We start from the raw sequence: 12,007 nt of genomic DNA, 5'->3' as shown, positions 1-12,007 counted from the left end.
ATGTTCTCATTTGTCAGTGGAAGCAAAAGAACTTCGTTTGTTTTAAAACCTCACAGCATCTGTACTGGACTTGCTTCTGACAGGTTCAAAATACAATGTGATATATGTATAAAATATAAGCAGAAGGTAAAACCTCTCCTCACCTCTTATGGGAGGGGTTTTACCTTCTGCTTAGATCCAAGTTGCTTTCACAGTATGGCTGAGTTTGGAAGGGACTGCTGGAGCTCTTCTGCTCAAACTCAGCTGCTCAAACAGAACCAGCTGGAGCCCAGGACCACCATGTTCAGGTGGCTTTTGCACAACTGTTCTAAGCAACCTGCTTTCTGTCTAAAAGCATGTTTCAAGCAGTAGTAAGCAACTTTGAAACAGGCAATGACCAAAATAAAATGAATTGGTCAAAAAGAAAAGTTTGTCAGAAGTTGTGATGTGAGAAACAGAATTCTGGCTATAAAGCATACTAAGTAAATAATTTTCAATGACTTGGGTATGTAGGAAATAAACTTGTTTTTAAATCCTTTTTCTGTGAGGTAATAGTAAAAGTATCTTTCTTGGCACACAGAGGCTGTATCAGTAATTGGGGGAAATGATGTTACTACATGGTATTGTAAACAAAGTTCTACAGAAATGGTTCTAGATCCTCTGGTTGGGGGAGTACTGTCCCCTGCTCTCTATTTAGGAAGTGACCTGTCAGAACTTGTAGGTAGTTGTACATGGAAAGAGAAAAAGCAAATATTTCCTGTTGTCTCAGTGATAACTCCTAATACAGCATGTGTTGTTCATATGCTGGATTTACATTTATTTTTGGGGGGATGCTAGGGTAGAGATCGTGCTGAAGGCTTATAATTTTTAACCTTTATATATGGCCTTGTGTAAGAAGAAACTATGTGAAATGGAGAAAAAAATCAGTAGGTCATTTTTAACATGAAATGCCCATGTATTTCCTAGGGAATGCTTACTAACAAGAGTACGCCTATACTACTAGAACTTTGTGAGCTCAGACCAGAGGAAAATTTTCTTGCTTTTCCAAAGTTAACTGTATTACATTCCACATAGTTCATTGTAGAAGCATGAGGTATAGATATAACTGTGAACTGCACCAAATTCATTTCTTCATGTGTATCACAACTGTAGTGTTGCTTTGTCACATTACTTTTCCGTGTATAACTTCCATACTCAGCCTCCTAAGATTCTTTTACTGATATTCATGGATTTAAAGAAATTCTTCTTGTCCTTAAGGATTTCAAAGCTTTTTCAGATGAGGTAACCCACTTTTAAGTGGGTTGTGTATTTATTCCACATCTGTTTTTGAAAATGCCTGCAATATAAATATGTGTATGTTTAAAAGAAGTCAAAAGAACAGGAAGTTTTTTTCCTTTTAATTCCAAGAGTTTCACTTCTTTTGAGATGGTCTTGCAAGTGGGCTTGCAGCAAATTTATTTCTTACAGGTCGAATAGCACACTTCAAATCATGTCACAGAGGCAATCTCATCCTGACCTCTTTCATCAGCTGTTATAGCTTAAATATACATATGCAGTGGAGTGATTGTTTTCTAAGTGTGTTCTTGCTGCCTTTCTTTGTACTGTATCTTTGACTTCTGTTCCTGTGGCAGTTATGCTTTGCCTTAAACCTCTAAGGATAATGTTACAAATTACTGGTGCCTGGGATGCCCCCAAACTGAAAAAGAGCAAGGAGTAGACAAAGCACCGGGCAGAAGGCATGGAGGAAAATACTTTGGTGAAGCCAGATGGGTCAGAAAGTGGCATGTGGAACTTGTAATGAGGAAAGTTCCTTTTGTTTTCTGATGTTTTTCATAGGCATTCAGTAGTCTTTGATGGGGAGCAATGTAATACAGATATGAGATTTGTAGATACCTGTTTTTTTCAGAATTGTTGCAGCTCTACAGGATGCGTTTTCAGTGGTGAAAAGCTCTTGTTTAGACAGCTGTTCATGATGTGGTCAGCATGATGGCAGTGATGTAGGAAAATCTTGTATATTTTAGTTTCACTTCCCCTTCCCTACTTCCAGGTAGGCAGTTTTCATTAACAGTACATTTATAGCTGCATTTGGATAGCAAGCTGTAGTATAGATGCAGGTCAGGAATTGTTCTCACTTCCCAGAGCAGGGGTTGCTAACATTATCATGGCAACTCCTGTCACTCATGGAGCTGTATCACTTGTTCTGTAGTAAAGTATGTGTGTAAATACAGTGTAATTGAAGTCACAGAGATGGTACGCAATGACCTATACAAAATCTTGAAGACAACTAGGCACAAGCTTGTTTCTTGTGTTCTAACTTTACTATAGTAAGCTTTAAAAAAAAAAAAAAAACCACAACCTACAAAACCCAAACCTGTGTTCAACATGTAAACATGCATGTAGAAGAGTTTGCAATAATCCTTAATTTGGTATTTTAAATATTTTTTTTTAGCCCTTGAGGACAGAATTCAAAATGTTATTCTGTCCTGCTGAAGGAGGTGGTACTGTATTATGTAAACTTCTTTGTGGCCATTGACACATGTATTTTGAATGTATACTTAACCATTTTTTATTTATCCTTCTTCTGTTTATGACTGTATCTGCATCATGGTAGTAATACAGACAAACTACCTGCTGGCTACTTTGGGGACAGACAATCAAAGGATTCTTCTAAAAATTCAAGGGTACTTGTGTATGAGGTGGTTGTATGTTGACTGTCCCTGGTGAATCACCTTACATTTCTTTTCTCACCACTCTTCCAGGATGCTTTTTAAAGAAAGTCGGAGTGTTCACAATCACCTCACTTCTGCTCCGTGAGTATTGACAACTTACTAATATCTTCAGTTCATAGTATCTCTTCCCATCTTCACGTAATCTCTTTTTGGACAGAGGGGAGAGAAGGGAAATACTTCGGGATTTGTTTGAAGCCATTTAAAATGTTGATAAATGTGATTGTTTAATTTAGGTTTATACCTATGATGTTCTTGTGGTATTGTACTTTAACTTGGTTTTGAAGTGGCTAGATAACTTAGGTGGATGTTTTTGTGGATTAACACCTTCTCAAATTATTCCAAAGCACTATGTACTGCCTAAATTTTGCTTTGCAGCATCTTACATTGAACCCAGCACTTTCTACTCTTTTATTTTCTTAATAAGTCTCTGTAGCTCCAGTAGGTTGTGTATCTTAGTGGAATTTTACGTTCTTGATTTTCAGACAATGCCACAGCCCACTCAGGAGCTACCCTCACTTAAACAGAATTCAAATAACCAATTACAGCTTTGAATACCACCCAAATTACAACTCTCCTGATAGCTAAGATTAACATAGGATATTTTTCTACATAATGGCAAAACTGAGCCGTGGTCCATCTACAGAAAAGTCTTTTTAACCAGGTGTTTTCCTAGTTGCTTAGAAAAGAGGACTGAAAGAGCTGTAAAGTGTTAATCTGGTGATCCTTTTGAAGAAATAGAAATAGACAAGATGTGGAATGTCTAAATTCCAAGCTGAAGCAGATAACTAATAGTCTTCAGTACTGTCTTTGCTTGCATAACTGAAGTTGGTCCTATGGTGTTCACTTACACTGGAGGGGGAGGAAGAACCAAAACTGGAACCTTGCTAAATGGCTTGCTGCAACAAACAGAATTTAGGTATGCTGTTTCACAGTTGGCAAGCAACAAAACACTTGTCTGGAAAAAAAAAAAAAGGGTTTGTGGTTTGAAATATAAATGAGAGCATAAAGTATATGCCTTCCTCAGTGACAAAAACAGCAATGTAAGGCGAAGTAGTATGACTATTATAGGTATCGCCAGTTCAGATAAAGCTCTGTTAAGATAAATTCGTAAGATTGTGAGAGGCTGAAATGCCTTGATGCTTTGAAGCTTCTCTAAATTGAGAAAGTACAAAACAAATAACTTTTGATATACATCAGGTTATATCAGCAATTCAGTGAATTTTGCATCTAACTTATATAAAGATACATGACAACAATGGATTAACCGTGTGCTTGTCCCCCACCCTTTATTTTAAGAGATTTTTTTTCTATTTCAAGAATGCTTTATTATAAAAGCTTGACCACAGTAGTCATCCTTCTAGTTTACTGGGATATAATCAGGGTGACAGTTGAAACTAAAATTACTTGCCCTTCTTTTGTCTTCTAATGCGCATTTATCTCCTCTGCTTTCTTCTGATTTAGGGCAAAGAAGAAGGTGATTCTGGCACCTAAACCCAAAGTGAAGGTAAATGTCTGACTTTTATATGACCATTTGATACAAACAGTTTCTTGCCTCTGTTACAGGAAAAAAAAAAATCTATCAGAAGGGTTCCACTAGTAAATGCTAATTTAAGGAAAATGCTGCAAGAGCATATTGGTTTAAAGCTCCTATTACCAAGCTAAGTAATACAAGAGACTTCTCTGTATAGCTTTGTGACATTAAGCTTATATAGCTTTTTGAAAATTGACTATGAAGAAGGAAATAGTTCTATCAAAGTTCCCTTTTTTAATATGTGGTTTGTTTGCTTTTGGCTTGTGTTAAATGCGGCAACACTGGAAAAATGTGTGGTTGGGAGGATAGCATAAGTTGATAGAGATGTTCATTAGACATGATTAGGTGTTGTCTTAGCCTAGGAGCAATTTTTACTTAGTGGTCAGATTAACTATCCTGTTCTTCACAGCACAGATTATTCTTAACTGTGGGGGGCACTTTTATATGTGGAGCAACAGCACTAGACTTTAAAATACAAATATTGAATTAGCACACAAGTATCTGACATCTAAATATCTATATCTTAATATAAAAAATTTCAGATTTTGGGTTCCACTGAATGTACAGAATAATAGTATTAAACGAAGTAAGACTTTGGATCTCCTCCAGAAAGGCTATTAAACTTGTCTTTTCTTATCTCTTCATTCTCAGGACTCCAGTCCAAAGAAAGAACAGAAAACCTGTACGTCTTCAGTCAATTCAACTTGTGCTACTACACTGAGTACCAGCGCACCTGTCTGCACCCCAGCCAGCTCTAGCTGCACACCAGCTCCAGAGACTATCTGCTTGGACGACTCACTGGATGAAGACCTCTCTTTCCACCCACCATCACTGGACTCTATTTCTGATGCTCTGGCAGTTATCAATAATGGTGCCAAGGGATCACCTCTTGGATCCACCATAGAGACACCAACATCCAGACCTCGCCCTGGGCTGAGGGAAGAGAAACTGGCAAGCATTATGAGCAAGTTGCCCCTGGCAACTTCAAAGAAAGTAGAGCCCACTCAAACACCCCATTCATCAAGTCTTATTGCTGGTCACACGGGGCCAGTACCAAAGAAACCCCAGGACTTAGTTCACACTGGTATCTCTTCAGGCCTTATTGCTGGATCTTCAATTCAAAATCCTAAGGTTTCCTTAGAGCCTTTGCCAGCCAAGCTACTTCAGCAAGGACTACAGAGGTCAAGTCAGATCCAAGCTGCTTCTTCCTCTTCACAGACCCATGTTTCTTCCTCTAAGACCCAAGCAGCTATTTCCACCTCCTCTCAAAGACCCAAGGATGCTAATATCCTGGTATCATCTTCTGAGATTCAAGGTGGTTCTTCCTCAACATCACAAATGACAAAGGTGCACCAGCATTCAGCTGTACAGCAGAAATATGTATCTCCTTTACAAGCAACTATTAGTAAATCACAGACCAATCCAGTGGTGAAATTGAGCAGTAATCCCAAACTGACCTGCTCATCACCAGTCATCAAGGCTCAAGAGAAGTCTGTAGTATATCGCCTGCCTTTGTCTAACCCCTCATCTGGAAGTGGCTCTCAAGTATCTCACCCACTGGTTTCTCGGACAACATCCAGCACCTCTACCTCTAGTAACTATTTAGCCAAGGCTATGGTGTCACAGGTTTCTTCCCAGGGTTTCAAGCCTCCCTTCTCCATGGCTGCCTCTCCCAAACCTGCTGCCTCTCCCAAGCCCACCGCATCTAAGCCCTCTGTGACACCCAAGCCCAATGCATCGCCTAAATTTTCATCTAAGTCCACCTCATCCCCCAGGCCTGCAACAACACCCAGTTCTTCCAGTTCAAGTGCACTAGTTTCCCAGAGTAGTCACTCCAGCAACAACCCCCTTCATAAACAAACCAGTGGTGTAAATATCAGCAGGCAGTCTCCCACAATGAATTTGCTGCCCTCTAATCGCACCTCAGGCCTTCAGCCTGCAAAGAACCCTCAGGCTTCTTCAAAATTGCCCAACTCTTCTCCTTCTGGAACTGTTGGTAAAAATAATTTGGGTGGAGTTGGAATGAATGTACCTGCCAGCAGAGGCAGTAACCTTAACTCAAGTGGAGCTAGTAGGACTAGTCTGTCTGGGGGAGCAGGAAGTGGAACACAGGGTGCTACTAAACAATTGTCAACTCCACACAGACCATCTTCTGCCTCAGGGTCTCCAGTTGTAGCAGCCAGTGTGCAGGTATGCATCTAAGATGTTTACATTTAAATCAGACATTAATATTTATCATGCTTTGTAAACAGGCTTACGATATCTTGATTTGAAAATGAGTCACAAGGTTAATGTTTACACTTTCCCTAGTATAAATGCTAATGCTGATGAAACTAGTTCACGCTAGTAAACAGGTATTTCCAGCTGATGTGAAATCCAGGGATCAGGGTGGAAGGAATCCTCACTGTAAAATACTGGTTGGTCTGTAGTGTGAAACAACTCAATTTTGTCATTTTTTCTTTTTAAGAACACTAGAAAAGGTGAGCTTTCTGTGGCTATATTTTCAGGGAATGCAGTATTGCATTATTAGATTTCTGTATTTTGTATTTATTTATGTTGATGGAGTTCGTATGTAGAGGTATCGCAGTACGTTTGTTGCCAAGCTTTGTGGTTAGTTTGCAAAACTGGAGTTCAATTGTTTGTGGTTAGAGTGTAATGCAAGATGTATTTAACGTTTGCAAGGGCTTTTTTTTTTTAGTATTTGTGATTAAGTATATGTTTTATTTTGTAGGATCTAGTCAAATCGAACGAGAGGTCATCAATATATAAACTTCATAGAAATTATTTAAGAGCTTGTGCAGAACTTTCTCATTGGAGTTAAAAAGTAACATAAAACAAATATTTTGAAAATACTGTTGTTCTAAAACCTATGCAAACCTATTATTTGCCCAGAAGACAGCCTACTTTACCAAGCTGTGCTTTTTTCTTGCTGGAAATGATTTAATTATTGAGAAGATCTGAGGTACTCCTCTCTTTTTATTGCTCTCTCTATTGTGAAGCGTGCACAACTTAAGAAAGTCAAGTCAAAGTTAAGAAAGTCAAGTTAAGAAAGGCGATATCACTGCAAATCAAAACCTTGTTCTACTGCGAACCAGAACAGCAATGTATTTTTCTGAATGGTGTACATAGCTATTGTTTCATGGTGGTGATGTGTACGCAGCTTTTCATGATGCTTTATAATAATGTTTTAGCCTGCTATCAATTTTTCTTAGTACAGCTGAGTAACAGGAAGAAGATGACTTTCATGAGGCATTTCTGTGGTCTCTCACCCTACAATACCTTATGTGTGGTACAGTAGTAAACGAGATGTCTAACAGGCTCTGATACAGTCTTCTCATTAATTTTGGGTACTTTGAATGGAGAGGAGAACAAACAAAAAACCGCACAGTCCATGTTCTGTGTAAGGGCCGCAGAGGTATCACAAAGGGTCTGCAGAAGAGCCGAGCCAGCTGTGGTGCACTTTGGGTACTCCAGAAAGTGCCTGGAGGACACAAATGAGGCTGCAGCAAAAGGACTGGGAACAGAGTTCGGATCTGATGCAATCCTTGATATCCCATGGATATAGTTGCTGTGATGTGGAAGAAAATGTGAAATGGTTGTTGTTGTAGTGCTTAAAGTTGATAGACAGGGGAAATAAGTAGTATTGTGTGGATGATGAGATGAATTCTGGCATATCATTATTTTATAGACGCTGATCACCTGGGGAATGAAATACACCTTGGCAGACAGTGATGTTGAAAAGGAGGACTGGTGGGAATGTGGTAGATAATTATTATAGGTGTACACTGTAATACAGTAAAAGTGTTTTGGTATAATAGAAGGGGGAAACAGCTAAAGGGACTGAGCAGCATATAATATTACCAAGTTAATTGTGACTTCCGTGCTTTTTTCCTTGACACTTCAGAAGGTACTTTGACAACCTGAAACAGTTTGGGAGAGGTGGTACAAGGATAAAACATTCAATAAGACTTTTGCTACAGTGCAGACTGAGGCTCAGTCAGTGCAGTATATTCAGGAGAAGATGAGAATCAAATTACTTCTCAGTCCAAGTACACTGAATGGGAAGAGATTTGTGATAACAGTACCTTTTTAGTCTTCAAGATCTAATGGCTAGCTGGGTACAATGTACTAAGGCGTTTGTTACCCTTCTTAATACATTAAATGAGACTGAAAGTGAATTTCCTTTCCATTAAGGGCTTAGGGATTTGATTCCTGATGCTGCTAATCAGAAGACAAGTGGTACGTGAGTTGCTCATTAGAATATCCTGGTCTGCTTACACTGAAGATCAGACTAGATGATTTCGTGTTGGTAATAAAAATGTGTCTGTAACTAGGAAGAGCGACATAGTGAATGGTTGTTACTTTTTGTACATAGGCTTATTTTGAAATTAGTACTTTCAAAGGCTAAAGAGAATAAGCATGTATGTTCTTATAAAGTCTTTCATCCATGGTTTTCTACTTGTGGGATGGAGAATGTCTTAGAAGCTGTCACTCCTGAAATGACAAATACAGATGCTTATTTATGAACATCTGATCTGTAGTTGTTTAAATTTACAGGGATATGGTTTTAAAATGTCTTAAGCAGTAACTTTCCTTTAGCAGCTTTCATTTGAACATCTTAAGACCAAACCTGGTAATAGAAAATTTTTCTCACTGGGAGTTTTTATCACTTTGTTTCTCTAAGTTGATACTATAGAATTCAAGGAGATTTCATTTTCACTTTGAGCTCTGGGTACTCATTAAAATGAGTTTTGGTTTTAGTTAAGACTTACTTATCAAAATGCACAGGTTTGAAGTCCTGTTCAGTCTCTGAATCTTCATAGCTCAAATATCTGTAAAATATAAGCTTGAGTCTAGTTTGAAATGCTTTCTATACATACTCTTTTGTGATAAATTTGAGAATTGAACATTATAATACCATATAAAATTACTGTATGTATAGTGAATGGAAGTGTTAAATGGGAATGAGCAGGACAGCTGCTAATTACAAAGGAACTGATGTAGTTTGGGAGCTGTTGTATCTAAAATATTCTGGCTTAATCTTGCATTTTCTTAAACTACAGTGAATTTAACTTGTGACTTACGTAGGGTGGTGAGAATTTTCCTTCCTTGCCTTTTGCTCTAACATATGCACGTGTGTTTGTGTATGAACACCTACCTATGTGTATATATATGTCTGCATCTTGGTAACCTAACTTTTGTCCTTTGAAGTGTGGTGGTTCTTAAGTACAAATCTGAGTTTTCAGAAATCCTTACTTCTAAGTAACTTTAGAAATAGTTAGCATTGTGTTAAGACCCATATTTCAAGAGGGGAGAGTAACTTGCTTCTAAAGAACTTCAGATCTGCATGGGATGATTTAAAGGAATTTACCTGTGAGGCTGACAAGAAAAACAAGAGAGATGAACCATACTGTCATGTGTGAATGTGAGATATAATTGTGCTTGTTGAGCAGATGAATAGTGGGAACTGATCCTAGGTGGATAAGTGGATATTTATTAATAATGTAATGTCCTTTTTAACAGGACCACACTTAACAGTAAATAGTTGATTCTTATCTCCTTAGAGGATGCTACTCAAAGCTTTAAAATCTTGAAGTACTACTTTTCTCTGTACAGTCAACAGCAGGAGCATCATTACTGGCTAACGCCTCACCTCTGACGCTCATGGCATCACCCCTGTCCGTAACCAGTCAGAATGTGACGTCTGCACCATTAACTCCTTTCGGGATGCTGGGTGGCCTTGTTCCTGTGACCGTGCCCTTCCAGTTTCCCTTGGAGCTGCTTGGCTTCGGGACGGACACAGCTGGAGTGACAACCACCTCGGGATCTACCTCAGCGGCTTTCCACCACAGCCTAACTCAGAGTGAGTGGAATTCCTTATCACACTATGCTGTAGGGAAACATGCTTGCTGAATGTGGAAATCAAGAAGGGAAAAGCCATTCGGTTCTGAGATACTTAGATTTGGTTCATGAAAATCCCTTCAGAAGAGTAAATGTGACTTCTCTGTTAAAACTTTGTTTCTGTAATTATCCAGATGTTATGAATCACCTTTGATAGACGATTAACTTCACTATTAAATTCATAATATATAGCTGCTTTTGAACATGCGTTTTTGGGTTAACTTGTTCCTGTATCTTCAGAAATAAATGTATCTTAAGATTCTCTCAATTTCACAATTCAGATACGAGACTTAATACTGTGATTCATCAAAATGTCCTTAGCTCAGTAATGGCTTAGACACTGATACCAAACCATGTTCTTACAGGCAGGCATCAATCTAGGTGGGGTTTATTATTTGCAATTGCTAAAAGAAATTCTTTAAACTTTTAATCTGTAGCAATTTTGGCCTTCTGCCAAATGAAATAGTATGAAGAGTTGCATTCCAATAGTGACACATGATCCTGACTTTTGATTAACCGTATCTGAACAGGTCTGTTTGTATTGACTTGTTTACCAGCCATCAGAATCCTATCAGGTATTATTTTTTGTTGTTGTTGGGGTGTCTTCAGAAATCTGTGCCAAATTATCATGTTACGATAGCTGTAATTTTAAAAACAAAAGCTTCTTATTTCACTAAGGCTGATATGGTCCGTAAGATTTATTTTTCATCTTTGTTTGTCTCCTTCTTTTTACCCCCAGACTTACTGAAGGGTTTACAGCCAGGTGCTCAGCACGCAGCAACGCTGTCTCACTCACCTCTGCCTGCTCACTTGCAGCAAGCTTACACAGGTAAAGATATATTTCTCTTACTACTTAACAGATTTATGCCCTAGACTGAAACAAAACATACACCAAAATCAAAATTGGTTTAGAGAAGACACAAAACAGGAACAAGCTCTGGTAGCAGCAGATGGTGCACATTCTATTACAGCAGTATTTTTGGAACCTAAGCAGAAGTAGAAAAACAATGTTCAATACCAGAAACAAAAAAGCTCAAAAATCTCAATAATACTTTATTATAGCAGTTTGAGAAATGTAAGCATTCAAATTCAGCCAATGGAAGAAAGGACTACTACATACTAGATATTAACATAATTATTTGCAGACTGTATAGTCTATGCTGGGAGAAAAATGGGTTGTTTTTTCCACTACATTTTAATATCTTCCAGCTAGAAGCCTCTTCATGATTCTTGCAGTTGGGTATGCATGTGTGAATAAATGTGATAGTTTCCTAGTGGAAGACCAATCTTCCCTGGGAATCTTATGCTTTAAGTTACATATTTTTGATTGAAAGGAGTAACTTGAAGTATAAAATCTTTTTCTGTTTGTAAGGCCTTAGAGCTGAAAAGCTATCATAAAATTATAGAGGGTGACGGAGTATGCTCCTTTATTTGCCAGTTGTAAGGATTTTTTAGCCAGAAAAGGGAACACGAAAGGTGGCAGTGGCACGGTGGGTTCTTTATACTGATTTTGCAGTACTTGGCTCCAGAACCAGGGCAGCGTTGTAAGAGGCTGTAAAAACAAACCAATCACTTATGTGGTATCAACCTTGGGTTTTTTTTGGTCACAGTGAGTGCCATGGGTTGACTTAAAATTCTTACAGAGTAAAGACTTCTAAAGAAAAGCTTGATTTTTGTTGTTTTGTTTTTGCAGTATCACAGGCTGCAACTTAAAATACCACGTCTCTAAAGATCTTGCTGTAAAGCTTGAAGTCTCTGGTTTCATCAGTCTTATTTAAAAGAAAACAAAACCAGAAAACTATTGAAAATATATAAAGTTCAACATGCTATAAAGACAATGCATTTTCTGCTGATTCTAAAGATGAAT

At 38.2% G+C, this 12,007-nt stretch overlaps 1 protein-coding gene across 1 annotated transcript in view; it reads left to right on the top strand.

Moving 5' to 3' along the window:
- The window catches only part of UBN2 (ubinuclein 2), a 56,433-nt gene that overhangs the window by 35,120 nt on the left and 9,306 nt on the right, over nucleotides 1-12,007 (top strand). Inside the window, exons 12-16 of the mRNA XM_080606313.1 lie at nucleotides 2,739-2,789; nucleotides 4,170-4,212; nucleotides 4,891-6,429; nucleotides 9,856-10,102; nucleotides 10,880-10,969. Coding sequence (XP_080462439.1) covers nucleotides 2,739-2,789; nucleotides 4,170-4,212; nucleotides 4,891-6,429; nucleotides 9,856-10,102; nucleotides 10,880-10,969 — 1,970 coding nt within the window. The remainder of the gene's footprint in view (nucleotides 1-2,738; nucleotides 2,790-4,169; nucleotides 4,213-4,890; nucleotides 6,430-9,855; nucleotides 10,103-10,879; nucleotides 10,970-12,007) is intronic.

This window comes from Anser brachyrhynchus, assembly GCF_964034855.1.
Source record: "Anser brachyrhynchus genome assembly, chromosome: 1".
Lineage (NCBI taxonomy): Eukaryota > Metazoa > Chordata > Aves > Anseriformes > Anatidae > Anser > Anser brachyrhynchus.
Note: the sequence above shows the minus strand (reverse complement) of the source record. Positions and strands in the feature narration are given on the sequence as shown.